Consider the following 18,411-nt stretch of genomic DNA (forward strand, 5'->3'; position numbering starts at 1 on the left):
CGATGAGTCATGTTTTCTTTTACGAAAGGACGGCCATGTACCGGTATGTGAGCACCGTTTTTTCTGCCCTTCTTTTTCCTTTTATCCCACTTCTGTTACTATCTGTCAAGAGCTGCTAAAGGCCAAACGTGCCAAATACAGGTCTAATCAACTAGATATATGTTTTTTGTTTGTTTTGTTGTTGTTTTTCTTGTTCATCCTCTTCTGGTTTGGGGAAGTTATGAGCAGAAGCCAGAGCGGAACACACAACGCTTGGCAAGCCGTTTTAGCTTAAAATGGTCATCATAATTGTATTTTTACTTTTAACAAATCTTTTTTAGATCTCTCTAATTTAACTGTTGCAAGTAAATTTGGTCAAGTGTAATTGTTGCAATTACAATGAGTAACGCTGGGAACATTGTAAGCTAAAACGGCTTTTCATATGCGCTGGCTGAAGCACTGGCTCTCATTGGCCAGGGGAGGATGGGGGGTAGAGTCTCTGGATCATGCTAATGGTATAGGTGTCAGTAATGCACAAGATTTGGTGTGATCCACCTAAAAACTGAAGAAGAAGATGACGTTACAGTTACGTAACTTGCAGCTGTGCGTGTTGACAGAAAAACAGTGGTAACAAGTTAAGGAAAAAACAGGGGAGATCCAAGGAACACATGTGAATAAAAGCCTAAATTAAACCTGTTCATCATATAATGCAATCGTGTCTGTTCATCATATAAAGCGATCAATAACTTGATGATCTCTTGATAAAAATGTTGAAGCGTCAAAGGGTACATAGACTGTCAATGGAGGGACAGAAATCTCATTAAAAAATGTTCATTAAAAAATAACTTAATTTGTGTTCCGAAGATGAACTAAAATCTTTGAACAACATGAGGGCGAATAGCCCTTTAAATGAATTAGGGCACCATGAAAATTTTGATCATAACGATAATTCTTTATATTTGAAAGCAGATAACTAATATATTGGCCAATAAATCTAAATTTCTGAGAGCCTGATTACAAAAACAAAAATCTCACCATTAAATCCATGCCCCAAGCACACAATTATGATGTTCTCATTATCATTTTATGTAGCCTTAGCCCATACTTGCTTGACATGTTGCACTTAACTGCATTTTCCTTTTTTAAATGATTCCATTCATATTTCAAATAGTTCAAAACTATCTGGCTAATAGTGCATGCATCTGAAGTGTCTCAGCTGAAGGAAATAATCCATTATTTATCAGCTTTAATATATCAGACAAGTTTTCTCATTGGCCAATACCGATATAGTGGCTGATATATCGTGCATCCCTAAAAGGAATTAAAAAATGTAAGTTAAGGGATTATACACCCACTGTGCAAAAAATGTATACGGTACAAACTGTACAAAGAAATATGCATCTGGAAGTGAAAATAACGAGCAAGCTTTTATTTTACCAAAGGAAATTCTTTAGCATTTACTTTCTGTTAATATCAGCAAAAATAGTCTAATGATCAGGGGGGAATTCACAAGACATGCACCAGTTTTGCATGTGATTTCAGCACAAAAAAAACTTTTTTTCACTAACCATCTAGAATCTAGCTTGACCAAATGCATAAAGAAACATTTTCTGTTGATCATGGCAGCAGTTATTCATCAAATGATAGTCAAGCACATTTTCTGAATGTTGAAGAGCTATTTATATTAGGTGAATGGATCGCTGGGGTCCCAGTAGAATATGCCAGATCACAAGCTTTCAAAACCGCAAGATGAGAAATTGCAACACGCAAAATTTGTCTAGCTCTAATTTCTTTTTGTGGTTGTTTTCATCATTTGCATGAGTCCTTCTGTGAATCATATGCAAAACCAACCCAGACAGCACATACAAATGAATTCCTGGTGATTATTGCATACGCTTCTCCGAGTCAACATGCAGTTTGCTATCTATCTCTCTATCTATCTATCTCAAACTTGATCTATCTATCTTGAACTTGATAAGGACATGGACGATCCAGTGAGTTTGATTTTGATTCTGTAATTGTGTTTAAAACTTTTGCTCAGAGAGATCTTTTTTGTCAACAATTATTAAGTGTGTGCTCCTTTACTTTTCAAAAAAAAAATTATGAACTGGGTAAATGTATATGTGCTCCTTTACTTTGCTCTAATAAAATTCACATTTTGTCTCATTATGTTAATGACATGTCACATGTCTCATAAACAATAGAACAAGTGTTCACCTAAAAGAGTACTGGCATCAAACCCTAAAATTATTGTTGGCAAAGAAGTGCTAATAACCATACAGAAATTTACAACACAATTAAAAGTGCATTTTCAAAGTATACTTCATACTCAAAGTAACTAAGTCATTTTCCCAAAATCACAATACATCAATTTTTTTTCACCAATTCAAAAGTCTCAAAAATATATAAATAATTTTACTGCAGTTGTGGACGCTTTTCTAAAAGTATCTCTTCTAAACATTCCATAAGAACAGGATCCACTTTTGGATCTACTTTATTAGCAAACCAGTGGCCGTAGTTTAGGAGCCATCTGAGCTCAGCAGCACCATAAATACACACTGCTCGCACATACTCTCCAGTGCACGGTGGGTAAAGATTCTCTTCTAAATAGGACCACTTCACTAGGCGAGTTTTACTGATCAGTTCTGAGATCTCAGGATCAGATCTTGGCACCTCACCTGGTACTCCAGGCACACGAATTAAAGTCGCCCAGAAATGTTCGTCAGGTGAGTATGTGTCCTCAGACCAAGCCAAGAAATCCCTGGCTAGGAAACTCCAGTGAACAAAAACCACAAATTCCCTTGAGAGAGTAAAGTATGCGCTGCCCACAAACATTTCGATGTTGTAAGGTGGTGGAGATTTCTCCTCAGAAGTGGAAACAGGCGTTTCATAGTACTCGGATTTGTTATTTTTCAGGATATGATGAACACTCCAGCGCCCTTCCTTTCCTTCAGGCCGCTTGCTCTCCACCATGTTCCTGCCTTTCAGCTCCTTCAGATCCGACACCAGCTCAGCGTTTGTCCGCAGTGGAAAGTCCTGACCGCACAGGTTGATGACATACTTCCACTTTACCTCAGAATCTAGCAGGTCAGACAGGCAATTCAGATCCGCTTTGAGTCGTGAGATGCCTGCATATTGCACAATCTCCAGTTTAGAGGCAATGAAGACGTTGGGGATGCAGCGGGCCAGACCTTTCATTGCTGAAATAAAGTCAGCTGAGGACTTCAGATCATAATGTATGCAATATATGTTATGCGGCATATAAATGGCCCTGAGCATCCGCTCCACAAGAGCTGCATCCTTGTGAACAACGAAAGAGTAAGCAAGAGGAAATTCACGCTCAAATTCAGTGCCTTGAATCGCATCATAGCCCATATCAGTTGCAAACTGATCACAACCAGAGGTGGCCTCAGCGATAGTCTGGTCAGTTGCTGATTCGTAGGTTTTTTGCTTGCGGATGGCTAAAGTTTTGCCCAATTCCACTGGTTCCATTTCATATATTGCTGTGCAATTAATGCCATGTTGTACTGTCAGCCTTTGCCTCTCAAACACTCTCTGTCCTCCGCCTTTATTTACTATTGAAAAAGTGATCGTAAAAAAACATGTAATAACTGCCAGTGTTAAAAAGATAAATATGGCAGTTCTCAGTTTGAGGTGAAACCAAAAACTTCTCATTCTGTAGAGAGAAATGAAAGCCTATGTTAGTAAAATTCATGGAACTGTAATAAATTTGATGTTGTGTATGCTATAGGAAGTGTGGTCATACCTTTACAATGCTTTGAGGTATTAAGATGAAACTTGCTCAGCATTGGAAATATCCTCTGAGCGAACATGACCATGGGTTTGGTGAGCATGAGCAGTGCCACCTATTGCCATAAAAAGAGAATAAAAAATGGCTTAAGCTTCAAGTCTTCCAATTTTCCAGAATGATTGATATGCAGGTTGAATGGATTAACATGCTGTTTATATTTTGGTGACCCACTCGACTAAGCTACAACGTTGTTCCAGGCCGGCTTTTAGTCTGTGAATTGCTTAGACTGCGTTTGTAACTATTTTGTTGGCACAGAAGAAATAAAGGCTACTAACTGTTTTTTTTTGTGTCATCCACACAACCAGACATAAGCTATTATGTTGTAAAAAAAAAAAAAAAAAAAGAGATTAACAGTATCAATTAATTAGCCAGCTATGAAAGCTGTAATAAATTGTTATAAAGAGTGTGTTATTATTTAACGTTAACTCGTTTTAGGATACCACACATTCTTCCATCCAGAGCTTGTGAGAATCCATCTCGTTCGAGTGCGGTTTTATAATTTGTTGTCAGTAAATACTCGGTGTTGAGTTTAGTTTAGGTCGGTATCGTTGCATCGCAAAGAAAGGCATCGTTTCCCACGCCTCACGTTGTTCAACCCCTATGACTTTCTGTGGAGTCCTTTTAGAGCAAATAAAGATTATGACAGGTCAGGTGTGAACTTTGAGTTGGAACAGTTCTTGGGCAACACTGATGACGTCTCACAACAAGTCCAAAAGAAGGCATATCGAGAAACAACGCCTTTGGTGTTGCCCGGAAGAAACGCTTGGTCATGAAGGTGAGTGCTATTCTGACAGGATTTTTTTTTTTTTTTTAAATAATGTTCGTGCAGAACTATACGAGAACACGTTTATTCTCTCGCGCGCGCACAACACACGTTCACAGTATCTGAAGTGACCCAGTCCAACTTATAACTTTAGTAGTTTCATGTGGCTTTTAATTACCTCGTTGAAGCATATAATTATATTTGCTGGTCTCCAACGGCAACACAACAGCCCGTTTGAAGTAAACCACTGTAGGCTATATGTAGCCTAATATAGGCTATATTTGATCGAAATCTCAAGGTTATAAATGCAATTGGAGATAAAGTAGAGAGCCAAGTAAATTTGAATATCATTTTGTTTTTTTCACATGTTTTTTATTTTTGCAAATGAGTGTAGTTATTTACAAATGCTTAATAATAGCCCTGCACATGTTTTTTAGGCTACGAAACGTTATAGTGTTCTACAGAAACGTGTAAGCGGATATATAACATTAGTGAAACTTACTATGCAGTTACATCGACGTCCTCCGCAAACATGGAAATGAGATTCTGGAGCTGTAGCCTATTGGAGAACTGGTAAAAAAGAAAAAGAAAATACTAGCCTACTATTAATAATAAAATGTTAATTCCACATCGACAGATATGACAAACTTAACAAAGGATTTAGGCTACATAAATCCAAGACAGTGCAGCCCAGAGAAAAGTAGCCTAAGTGCATGCCTTGTATGTGCGTGCATGCTGGCTGACACACACTGCTTCCCTTTTTCAAATCTATTTTAAACACTCCCCGACATGGAGCAATACATACCCGAACGATGAGATACACTGAGTTCAGAAAAGTCGATTGCCATATGAAGACATGACGTTGATATTATAAAGAAACAACATTTATCTTTGATACGTTTTGCCCAAAGATGTAGGCATTTAGAATATACACTTATCTATAAACTGCATTCAATAAGCTGGTATCCAGCCAATAAAATTGTGCCTTAACTCACCTCTTTCGCAAGAACTATAGCAATAATGCAAGCTATCAAATGACTATCACACATCTGTTTTTGCTTATGACGGAGTTAATATATGATACATAAAAAGTGATGTTCGAGCAGTTCATGCCGAGTGGGATTGTTTTCACGTTCCTTACTGTAGCCGACTTGATTAACCACACATGGCCTACTTCATTAACATGTGTGACAAAAAAATGTAGGGGGATACACAAGTATCTCTAGCTTATTATTTTTTGTTTGTTTTACTTTATTGTACCTTTGTTGTTGATGTATTACTTTACATCTGGTGGCAGTGGGACAATGTATTTGGATTAAACACATAGGATGTTAAACCATGTAACATGTTATGGCCCAAATGGCGGAAATAATATCAATTTACATAATAAATAAGAGGGAAATAGCCTACTGTGAGTAGACCAACTTCATCCTCATTGTTAGTAGTTGTGTTTTTATTGACACACACACACACACACACACACACACACACACACACACACACACACACACACACACACACACACACACACACACACACACACACACACACACACACACACACACACACACACACACACACACACACACGGCTAAACAAACAAAATTATTTATGTACAACCTCACATGAATAATAGGCTATGCCTTTGTCTAAATCATGTTCAATGCTGATTTTTGGATTAGAAGAGAACATACAGCACATTGCTATTGTGTATGTGGGGCTTGTATATCACAAACCACTGTGTGTGTGTGTGTGTGTGTGTGTGTGTGTGTGTGTGTGTGTGTGTGTGTGTGTGTGTGTGTGTGTGTGTGTGTCAATAAAAACACACTGACAATTGATTGGTTGGGTCCTTACCTGCGCCTTACATGCGCTCCTTACATGCTCTCCGCATACCAGTGTCAAGAGATGTGTTTATTTAGAAATCATGATTTTATATTGTCTTGGTAATTTCCTTTCTACTGTAAAATCTGATGGCAAGATGGTATTTGAGTGGGATGTGTATAATGTAGCCTACCAAAAGAGCCATCAACTGATCTTGCATTTTCATTTGATAGCACATGCTTTATTACATAATTATCATTTGGCTTGCATGACATTGCTTTTAGTTTTAACAAGAATGTCAATATTAACTTGATTATTCGTGGGCCTAATACATTTGGATAAGTATTTTCGCCATCTGGTGGCTAAACAAAAATATTGCCGAATCAAACGAAATATATTTTGTGTGTATATATATATATATATATATATATATATATATATATATATATATATATACTTTAACTTTTTATATATTTAGATATATAATATAATATAATATATAATGTAACATATTTTATAATATAATAAAATAAAACATATATATTCATTTGCTAACTGTAATAAACATTATTTCCCTAAATAAATAAAGATGTTTGCCTCTTTTTTGCAGTTGATAACAATTGTTTTTTGATATAGCCTATACAACACAACACACATACAGTTGTTTAGAAACAATTTCTCACTTGTCTTGTGCAAATTCTGTGAACGTACCTAGAATACAAAAAAGACACTGAACAATTAAAACAAAATACCAAAATAAAGCCTTTATTGTAGGAACTGCTGCAAATGGTTACATAATGCTGCAGGCAGTAGGTTTACTTACAAACAGAACAAAATGTAGAACAGAAAAAAAAAATCACAGAAAAAAATTGATATTTATATTCATTTGGATGTAACGCAGGTCTAATGTGTTTGCTGGAAAGCTTGTTTCTTTGGACAAGAGCTGATGAGTCATCTTGGTGTCACTTTCTCTTTTGGAAATCTCGTATGAGGGCATCCAGCTGTTAAAGCCATTGAAACAAGTTAGTCATGTCTTAGAGAAATACTCAATATATTCTGTCATGTCTTATGCAAAACGAGAGCTGTATACCCACCAGTATTGTCTTCAGAATGTTTCTTCCCTGGGGTCTTAGGTAACTGCACTTCCCTGCCTCACAGAGTTTAATTTCCTCTGAAACCTGATTTTAAAGTAGAATAGAAGGCAACGTGTTGGCTTAAAGTTCATCAAAATATGTATTTCCTTAAACAAAGGCTAATAAACATGTAAAAACAGTGCTTCCACACAAACACTAAATCCCATCAGGGTAAGACACGTGACACTAAAATAAGGCAATAAACATTCATTGGTAACACTTTACAATAAGGTTTCATTAGTTAACTTATTATGAACTAATAATGAACTGCACATCTACAGCATTTATGAATGTTAATTTCAACATTTACTAATACATTATTAAAATTATTAAAAAGTTTTAGCCTATTTGTTAAGATTAGTTAATGCACTGTGAACTAACATGAACTAACAATGAACAGCTGTATTTTTTATTAACTAACGTTAACAAAGATTAACAATACAACAAATGTATTGCTCAGTTAGTTCATGTTAGTTAATACATCAAATCTAAAACCATAAAACCTTATAGTAAATGGGTAACAATTTACAATAAGGTTTTATGGTTTTATGGTTTTAAGGTTTTATGGTACGCCAGTGTCACATGATTCTCCAGAAAAAGAATATTAGGCCTCATAACTGTTTTCAACATTGATAATATAAAATGTTTCTTGAGCAGCAAATAAACCCTATTAGAATGATTTCTGGAGAATCATGTGACACTGGCGACTGAAGACAGATTCGCCATCACATAAATAAACTGCATATTAAAATATGTTCAAATGGAAAAAAACATTATTTTACTTTTAATAATGTTTCACAATATTACTGTTTTGTTTCACTGTAAAAATAAATGTTGATTAAAAAAACATGTATGATATAGATCTTTAGTGTAAATTATATAATAACAATCAATATTTTTACTTAAAAAAATGTAAAAACACTTTACAGTAAATTACTTAAAATAAAATATATAATTTTAAATGTCATTTTGTAACAAATTGTATTTTAATGAATGAACTAAAAATTTATATTTTCCCCCCTTTTAAATCTAACTCCTCACAGTATGTAAAAAGCAACTTATCACATGATAACCAATCAGTCAACTAATCATTTTTCATTATAAACAATGAAGAATTTGACGTTGTGTGCCACATCACAACAAGACCACGCTCTTCTAACTGACTTGTACTTTCTTTAGTAATATCCACACACCTCTGATGTATCGTAAATGTCTATCTCTCGCTTTCCTCCAGGGTACCAGCCATGAGACCAGTGCTGAGAGCTGGCAAACTGGGCACTTAGACACAGCAACATCCCCATCAGCACAAGCAGCCTGCAGATGTGCACCATAACTGAGGGAAGAGAGTGAGCAATGACTGCACTGACACATTTAACAGTCAATCAGGGAATGACGTAAAAGCTCTAGACAACATGACAACAAAGCACAATGAATTACTCCGAATTACTGTCAATACATCGATATCAACAACAAAATCAATTTTTCAATCACAACTAAACAAATTGAAACACTGTTCTTACCTTTTATCTATTGGCACGTCTTCTCTTGAAGTGTCTTCTCTGGTAGTTCCTCTACTGTGAAGTCCTGGTCTTGGTGAACTTGATGTGGTCTGCGTTCCCTCAAGTGAGCGGTTCTGTTCAATCACAGAGCTTCTGAGATACGCCTGCAACTGGAACCTTCTTCCTCCTCTTCCTCCTCACAATTTATGTTCCACACCAGATCTCCCCTCCCTGTGTAAAAACACACTCACACACACTCTGACCTCCCTAGTCCTCAAACACGTTGCTCGTCGTGGTTCCATTGGGAGGAGAGAATGTGGAAGATGAGCTCAATGCCAATTATCATCTTCAAACACTGTTGACCCCAGCGTCCCCTATCTCACACAAAATATATATATATATTAAACACACATCAATGTACACATGAGTTACACCCAACATTATGCAACTACATCACACCTGCGTAAATTTGACGCTATCCAGCAGTTTTTTTTTAAAGTGTCACGACCAAGTGCAGAAGTGCTAATTAAAAATGTCTAAGCACTAGGGAAATTATTCTATTTGTTTTATATTTTTAATTTATCGAATCACTGTATATTAGGGCTATTGTATATTAATTTAGGATTTTTTGAAAAGGAATTGACTCTATTAATTTTATTTAATTATATGTGACCCTGGACCACAATCACATGGGTCAATTTTTTGAAATTGAGATTTATACATCACGAATACGCTGAATAAATAAGCATTCCTTTGATGTGGTTTGTTAGGTTAGGACAATATTTAGCCGTGATACAACTATTTGAACATCTGAAATCTGAGGGTGCAAAAAAAATCTAAACATTGAGAAAATCGCCTTTAAAGTTGTCTATTCATGTTCGTGATTGTGCTGCATTCACTCACAAAAATAAATGTTTAATATATTTATGGTAGGAAATGTACAAAAATATCTTCATGGAACATGATCTTTACTTAATAGCCTAATGATTTTTGGCATAAAAGAAAAATCTATCATTTTGACCCATACAATGTATTGTTGGCTACTGCCACAAATATACCCGTGCGACTTATGACTGGGTTTGTGGTCCAGGGTCACATATATACAAAGATCATGCAAAAAGAAAGGGAAAAAAAACATTAACTTTTCAAAAATTTAGGGTCGGCAAGATTTTTGAATTGGTCTCTAAGACATGGTCAATTTTTAAGACATTAAATGTGCCATCAGCTGTCTAAATTGGATCATTGTAGATATTTATTGTACATACATACGATATTCTGTGAATAATTTGTTTTTGTTCTAAATCTTTTATGTTCTCCAGTGACCCCAATATCAAACATTCTAGATGAGCATGTTTCATTAAACAAGTCAATGTCTAGCTAATTTCCTCTAAGCTGTAAAGAGTGGTCACCGTGACCTCACATCCGTCGTTTGTGACCCCCTGACCCTACGCTGGCCCAGAGAGAAAAACACTGTGCAAACACTCCAGCCCGACCGCAGTGTTAATTACAGAGGAGGTCTCCCTCGAGGTGACCGGAGCAGAGAATGTGCCGGACGCCGTACGACTGACTCATCACAGTTTCAACTTCTGATTGAGTTCCTGTCAAACGATGTTTAAACACGCACAGGGGTCCGCTCGGATAATCCATCCACATCCCAGGTTCGACAACAGGTCTTAAGGGTCAGGAAGGATGGAAGACAAGGTGACACCAGGTGACGTGACTCACTCCCTGAATTTACCCTCGGGACTCAAATATGTCTTTCCATGCTCCGAGATTCAAGATATTACAAATGCAGTTTATAAGAGATGCATATACCAATTAAAAGATTGAAAAACGTTCTTCTCAACCCTTTCATGCATGAATTATGACAACCTCGGTCCGGATTTTCCCTATGTGTTTTTATTGCTCTTAGGGCATAAAAAACAAGATTTGAAATGTTCTCTTTTTTTACACACATTTTCTGAGATTTTCAGATGTCCACTTGAGTGGACAGTATGCGTTTATGGTTTTAACTGAAGAGATGCTGTATTAAACAATACAGCAATAACATAAATATTGTGTGCATTTAACAAACCAATTAATTAAACAATTATATAAAATCATGTGAAAACTACAATATATATATAAAAAAAATATAAACGCAAAATACTGCAAATGCAATTGAACCTTCTTACAAATTGAGCTTCATGTGTCTTTGATATCAGACCATGAGGATGTGATTCCATCAAAGATCGCTACAACCTGTCAAGGTGGAAACCCAACTCTTTTTCATGTTCCCTACAGAGTGTCGATTTACCCTTATTAGCTCATAATTCTAATTATATTGAAGATGGACACATTTCTACCTTAGCTCATAGAAAACCTAGTGATCAGGTGTTTTTAATCTAATCTGAAATGAGCTGTGTTGGGGGTAACGCATTACAAGTAACATGCATTACATCATTAATTACTTTTTTGATGTTATGACTAAAGTAATGCATTACAAGTAACGTGCATTATTTAATCAGATTACTTTTGGATGTTACGAGTAAAGTAATGCATTACAAGTAACGTGCATTACATAATCAGATTACTTTTGGATGTTACGAGTAAAGTAATGCATTACAAGTAACGTGCATTATTTAATCAGATTACTTTTTGATGTAAGGAGTAAAGAAATGCATTACAAGTAACATGCATAAACATAACTTTTTTGATGTAACGAGTACAATAATATAAGTAACGTGCATTACGTAATCAGATTACTTTTGGATGTAAGGAGTAAAGAAACGCATTACAACTAACATGCATTACGTAAACATTACTTTTTTGATGTTGCAAGTGCAGTAATACATTACAAGTAACGTACACAAATTGATTTACAGTCACAAAAGTTACTGCAGATGAAGTATTTTCAAAAACAAGTCACAATAATTGTATAAATTGTAACTGAACTATAGCTAGTAATGCATGATGATCAATTTAGTGGGCAGATTATTAATCAAAATTTCCTCCCAATCTAAAATCAATACTTGGAAAATATAACTGATATTACTCGTTAGATATTGTTTGATACAATTTTTTATTTATTTTTACCTGCAAGAATCTCCTAGGATTGAAGGAATGGATGGATATTCCAGAGCAACTGACTGGGGAACGACATACAACGGCTTGCCACTTGGTGGAAATGTATAGGATGATGCACTAGGGTCCGCTGTAGTGGTTTATGCGCAACTATGCCATCAAAACCCATGCCATGCATATGCAAGAAAATGCTTCTTTTTTTTTTTTTTTATAGCTGTCCACTGTAGTGACCACTATGCATGAAAGGGTTAATATCGATGTTGAAAACAGTTGTGTTGCTTAATATATTAGTGTAACTTTCAATTGATCAAAGAATTTTGCAATTTATTTTATAAATTATACTTTTGAATGGTAGATATTCAGAAATGGCAACTTTATATTTCTAAAGTTTTGGAGATACACACAGCAGATAAAATCTCAAGCACTTTTATTAGGTTTGAACAGTATCTTGTTTAGAAAGGCCGTTTGGCATTATATAATTATATATAATTTGCATCATATATATAATTATATATACATATATATTCAAATTTAACAAAACACTAGAATAAAAAGATGCAAATAAAAAAAAAAGCTTGTAAGACAATAATAATACCGAATTAAAAGCAGGGGGGGGGGGGGGGAGGGGGGGGGGGGGACATCTAATACATTTCAAAATGGTCCCAGTACAGTTTAATATACAAGTATCTTTAAAAAAAAGTGAGAAAGATAAAAAATAAAATAAAAGCAAGGCAACAGATAGGAATGAATTATAAATAACCTTACATTATGTACAGAGGGGTGCATAAAGAGGAAAGAAAAATCAGAAAGGGGAACATTTTAGGATTCATGGAACGTAAACAGGCTGTGGTTTCAAATTTAGAATTGATCCAATCGAAGACAGAAAAGTTTCAGATAAAATCCTCAAAATGGGCTTTTTGGAGAGCAGAATCCTTTATTTTTCAGTCGTTCTCCTCGTTCTTTCATTCTCTTATCTGAGCAGGCCATTTCAATGTCACATTCAACGGGAGAATGAAGTGAGCCTCCAGACACGCGGCTTCCCTTCTCGACCAGAAGATCTAGATTGCTCTCCATACATTAAGAGCTTAAGTTTTGAGGGATTGGAACCTGAAGTCTGGAGCTTCCTCCAGGAGGGGAAAAAAAAAATGCATGAAAATATGACACACCAAAAACACAGAAAAGCAACCATCCAAGTAACAGTTTGGGTTCCATTACAGATTATCATACGCCATATGGGCCACCACAATGTCCGTCTTTGGGACTGGGAGAACACGGGCTACAAAAGAGCTGGCGGGAATATGCTTGAAGCTACAGGAACGTGATGAGGCACTTTCCCACCTCTGAAGAAGGATCCTGCCCCTGAGAGGCTGCTATTGGCACAGTGTCTCATGTGGAAAAGGTAAGTGTGACTTTAAGCAAAAACGCAACAGTCGACTCACACAATATTCAAGCAAATCCATCAGCATTTCATGGAATATCAAGCCCGTTAGAAGCTGTACTAGAGATCCAGAATTCTTTCATCCGTAACATTGTGGATCTGAAATAACATAAACAGTTTCCATCGAGATCCCTGTTAATATGGAATGACTGACGGGCGTGTGATTTAGAGCGACACCCATTGGGTTTACATACATTTAGGAGCTAAAACATACATTTAATATAACTTATGTTTCCTGACACAATGAAGTGTGGAACGAGGACTTGACCTACATAAAACATTCGCTGGAAAATAACTTTCTTTCCACTGACAATCAGCTTTACACGTTCAGCGTTAATCACATAACTAGTTCAAATGACCTAAATGTAAAGACAATCATCCTACACTGACCTTTTTTATACCATCTACCTGTTCTTTTTGCAAGTAGTTGAAGTTGCTCTACGGACTGAAAGTGTATCGATCTAACTGGCTCAGTGGAGCTGGAAAGGGCTCATTGACTTCTGCACAAACGGCCGAAGTCCTTTACATGGGCAGGAACAGATGATCAGGTGATCATGTGTCATTTCTTCTAGAACTTTCTGGATTAAATTTGCACCAGTACCTTGCAAGTAGACGGCCCGGCGGGATCATTTAACTTTGAAAGAAGGAAAAGTAACTGCCTGTACATTACGAACCCTTATTGTCAAGTACAGTTGTTAAGGCCAATCAACAGAGATCCAGGCAAGTAAAACGCATCACTTCCTGGGATACAATCGCAAACACAGAAGGTGCTTTTAGAAAAGAGGATGGGGGAGGGGGTATTGAATAAAACTTCAAGGCAAAGTAGGGACAAAAATGATGTTAAGAGTCCGTTAAGCTGTATTTCCTTTGATCGAAATACTCAAGGTTTAGTTTTCTCTGTCTTTTTTAGTTTCCTTTATCTTCCTCTACAAGGCAGAACCCAAGTCGGGTCTGGCACGCAAAATCAACAAAATTGACACCACAAAGACACACTTGACAGTCTAAACATCTTACAATTCTTAGACACGCCCCCAAAAAAGGTTCCTGTTAAACACTCAAAATGTTATCCGTCACTCCAGTGAACCCAATCAAAAAGCACAGTGAAGTATTTTCTGCGAACGCATGCGTTTACAATGGCTCCGCGATTGGTCGATTTTGCCGCATTGTGGTTACGTAGCTACAAGCAACAGCAAAGTGGGATTGAGCTGCCATTCAAATCGCTTTCAGTCACTCAACTGCAGAGAAAGAAGGAATTTTCTTGTAAAAACACCCAGTGAAAAAAAAGCACCCTCATCTTGCTACCACTCATTCGCGTCTGTCTCTATAGCGCCATCTTAAAATATTCATGTATGCATTTATATACCAGTAAACTATATTAAGGTCACTCTAAAAACCGCAACAGAACGGCTTCTAAAACCAAAAAACAGACAAACAAAACCAAAAAAATAAAAATAAAAATGACAAGAGCATATTTACACTGAGAGAAATGGGTAAGGGCCTTATTAACAAGAGCAATATTACAAAATATTCAAGAAGGCATCTCTAATGGTGTTTTCTTTGTTTTTTTCCAACTTCGGCAGCCAACGTGTTCTCGTGCTTGCCGGCCAAAGGATTTTTTGATTCCCTTTTGCTTTGCGCTGGCAGTCCGTCTCATTGAGCTGTTTACGTGAAAGTGTGGACGTGAGTGCATGACTGGGAAAGTCTGTCCGATTTTCTGCAGGTGGACGTGGCTTTACTTAAAGTTGGCGTAGTCAGAGAAGGCATCAATGTATTCCTGGACCACTTTGTAGCAGAACTCATACTGCTCCTGTGGGGAAAAGCAGGGAAATATGAGTTGAGAGGGACTTGAGATGTTTGGATTAAAGAATTAGAAGCAAAACCAGACAATAAAAGGGGTGTAGGAACTATCTAAAAAAAAAAAACACACACACATTATCAGCATAGACCATGATTATTAATTAGGTGCTGTAATATTAGACCAATGGTCAGCTTGCAGTCAATTGGTGACGCAAACGGTTGGCTGAGGCTTCTGCTCGATCTTAGTAAAAAATATTTATAACAAAAATAAAAATTATAATTATAAAAGTGACAGTAAACCACATAAGTTGAGTGTTTCTCCAAATAGTGAAGCAGTAGTTTTTATGCCTCTGACAAAAAACAAAAAAATTGCTCAACTACACTTTACTATCCCAGTTAAATTCAGCAGGTCAACACCTGCAGCGTGAGCGGTGTGTTTTCTCACCAGTGTCTGCACCATGTGCGGTCTCTGTAGTCTTAAACTCTTCACTGTCTGAAAAACGTCCAGAATGCCCTCAGCCTTCACCCGCTCCAGGACCGTGCTCAGAGCACAGAATGTCCCTGTGCGCCCGGCGCCGGCACTGTTAACACACAAAATCACAAAAATCAATTACACACAGCTCTGTGGACATCAATGAGTCCCTTTCTTACGTTCCTTTCCTTAATTGCCTGACCCTGAAATCCCACTGGACACAGCAGTCTCCATCTCTGTTTCATCATTACCCAGTCATCATACCAAGCGCCCATGGATGCCTTCCAGCATTACAAAACCACTAAACCTTACTTGAGCTGCCAAACCAGTGAGACCTGTTAAAGTTGGCATTCATGTCCAACCAAAAGGTCCTCTATCCATGCTAGAAAAATTATGGTTAGGTTGAATAACTATTGATGTAATAAGCCGAGTAGTGTTCTGCTGTAACAACCACAAATCATGCTTTACATAACTTATTTCCTGTTTTTGTTTAATGGGTTCCCTTTTGGAGCACACAAGTACTGCACAAATGTTTTTTCAAGTTATAGATTACAATTAGAAAGAAAGAAAGAAAGAAAGAAAGAAAGAAAGAAAGAAAGAAAGAAAGAAGAAGAAAGAAAGATAAAGAAATTAATACTTTTATTCAGCAAAGCTGGATTAAATTGATCAAAAGTAAAAGATCACATTTATAATAATACAAAAGATTTCATTTTAAATAATTAACTTGATTAATTTTTTGAAGTAAATGTGAGACACATGAGTAACGACTGATGAAAATTCAGCCTTGCCTTCACATGAATAAATTACATAAAAAATATACTAAAATAGAAATGAATTTAAATTGTAAAAATGGAAAATATTAATATTTCACAATATTACGTTTTCTACTATATTTTGACCAAAAAAATGCAACCTTGGTAAGACAAACAATTTACTGACCCCCAAATTTTGAAAGATAGTTTACAACTCAGCAGTCCAAGATGAACACACACAAAGCAGCAAACAAGAGTAAAAATAGGGTTTGCAAGTGGAATGTAGAATATTACTCTCCAAAAGCCACCAAATTAAAAAAGAAATATGAAAATGTAAAAAAAGAAGATCTCTACGGTCAAAAAGACACAAATGTATTACAATCTGAATATATATTAATATACAAGTATATTAATACAAACAAAACAAAACAAAGTTAAATGCTTCAGCTTTATGTCTTACCTGCAGTGCACCGTGATTGGGTGGTTTCCAGACTGCTGCTGCTGTTTCTGAACTGCAGCGATGATGTTGATCATGCCCTTCCCGTCGGAGGGGATGCCCACCTCTGGCCAGCCGTGGAAATGAAACTGCCTCACAGCGCGAGACTTATTTTCCTGCAGAGAGAGAGAAAACAGCAAACATTAAAATACAGAGATAAAATTAAAACACATACATAAATCACAACTCATTTTTGTTCCAAGAGATCGTCTGAAGTGAACTCACTCTGTTATTGGTGACGAGAAGGTCCCTGACAGTGTAGCTTTCACTTTCCTCCTCCCTCTTCAGCTCAATGGACATGTCCCCACAAACCATCACACCATCACTAGACCAATACTGAGCACACTTCTCCTGCGGATAGTGGGGGGAAAAGAGATTTTTTGGTTTTAATGCCCCACCAGGTGGGATGGTATATATTTTTTCTAGCAATATGTTTCTGTTACTATCCCAATGTCCGGTTAAAGTGTAATTTCCCCTTAAGATCGCCCTTAGGATTCCCTTAAACTTAAGAGTGTTGCATGATCTTAAGGGTTTCTTTAGTTTTCTTCAGGGCTGCTGTGCATCAAAAAGCACTTTCTTTTTTGTTGTCCCTATCCATGTTATGTTGTTCTCTGTGAAAACTTACTGCTATCATACTGAGAAAGCAAGAGAGAATGGGAAAAAATAAAGGTGTGTGTAAAGTCAAAAGTGTGCATGGGCGTGCATGGGTGGGGGATATATGAAAACAAATATGATTGGCTAGTTTGGTTTTGTTTAATTGACGCTTTTTCCACACACGAAAAATGACATTACAGATAGTTAATGTTTAAAACCAGGCACAAAATGAGTAAACGCTCTCTAAAACGGCTATACGTAATTGAAACATTTGCAAAGAGGCATAATAGGAGTAGGGATGGAGATATGAAGCCTGTAAATACTTTTTAAAGCTTTTCTCTGTTTGTTTCGGGAAAAGATTCGAACCATCAAGAGTGTTGAAAACAGTGCCATCTTGTGGCAGGTCAAATTTATACCAGCCATAATAAAAGAATGACGAGACTAAAATACGTTTAGTTTTCTGATAATATGATTCACATATTAAAGTGTGTCAATAAATTAAATGTAACAACAACAATAATTATAAAACTAATTATAATAATACCAACAGTGTTGTTTGAGGCAAGTAAATTGTGCTCTAATTATTTTATTGTTGTATATACTGTTTATAGAACAGAATACTGTTTACAGAATATATGATATGATATGAATATATGATAATGTGCTATAGGCTTATATATAAAAATGTTTTAGTGAATGGACTTCCATAAACATGTAGTGTAGTGGTCTGGGTTCAAACATTCAACGCCAAGTGAAGCATTTACGTGACTGGAAAGAAAGCGAGTCTTCGTTT

The 18,411-nt window shown here is 36.4% G+C and overlaps 3 protein-coding genes across 5 annotated transcripts in view; all 3 read right to left on the reverse strand.

The window, feature by feature from the left end:
• Positions 1–1,100: 1,100 nt before the first annotated feature.
• On the reverse strand, positions 1,101–5,592 carry LOC306984367 (beta-1,3-galactosyl-O-glycosyl-glycoprotein beta-1,6-N-acetylglucosaminyltransferase 4-like). Of its 2 annotated transcripts, none has more exons than XM_079585664.1 (4): positions 5,549–5,592; positions 5,056–5,123; positions 3,746–3,845; positions 1,101–3,655 (listed from the first exon to the last, which is right to left on the reverse strand). In XM_079585664.1, exon 4 carries the CDS (start codon positions 3,652–3,654, stop codon positions 2,395–2,397), a length of 1,260 nt encoding a protein of 419 aa, XP_079441790.1. In that variant the 5' UTR covers position 3,655; positions 3,746–3,845; positions 5,056–5,123; positions 5,549–5,592; the 3' UTR covers positions 1,101–2,394. The 2 variants fall into 2 exon arrangements, with proteins under 2 accessions (XP_079441790.1, XP_079441791.1); XM_079585665.1 differs by lacking the exon at positions 5,549–5,592 and adding an exon at positions 5,359–5,526.
• Positions 5,593–7,274: 1,682 nt separating this feature from the next.
• gnrh2 (gonadotropin-releasing hormone 2) lies at positions 7,275–9,164 on the reverse strand. Its single transcript, XM_079585666.1, has 4 exons — positions 9,028–9,164; positions 8,701–8,840; positions 7,469–7,552; positions 7,275–7,375 (listed from the first exon to the last, which is right to left on the reverse strand). The coding sequence occupies exons 2-4, from the start codon at positions 8,836–8,838 to the stop codon at positions 7,337–7,339; spliced, it is 261 nt and encodes an 86-aa protein (XP_079441792.1). The 5' UTR covers positions 8,839–8,840; positions 9,028–9,164; the 3' UTR covers positions 7,275–7,336.
• Positions 9,165–12,727: 3,563 nt separating this feature from the next.
• The window catches only part of ptpra (protein tyrosine phosphatase receptor type A), a 31,819-nt gene continuing 26,135 nt past the window's right edge, over positions 12,728–18,411 (reverse strand). For both annotated transcript variants that reach the window (XM_079586973.1, XM_079586974.1), the window contains 4 exons: positions 17,250–17,375; positions 16,989–17,140; positions 15,750–15,885; positions 12,728–15,314 (listed from right to left, as the gene is read on the reverse strand). In XM_079586973.1, coding sequence (XP_079443099.1) covers positions 15,240–15,314; positions 15,750–15,885; positions 16,989–17,140; positions 17,250–17,375 — 489 coding nt within the window. In that variant the 3' untranslated portion in view covers positions 12,728–15,239. The remainder of the gene's footprint in view (positions 15,315–15,749; positions 15,886–16,988; positions 17,141–17,249; positions 17,376–18,411) is intronic.

Source organism: Phoxinus phoxinus (assembly GCF_949152265.1).
Source record: "Phoxinus phoxinus genome assembly, chromosome: 17".
In the NCBI taxonomy this organism is placed as follows: Eukaryota; Metazoa; Chordata; class Actinopteri; order Cypriniformes; family Leuciscidae; genus Phoxinus; species Phoxinus phoxinus.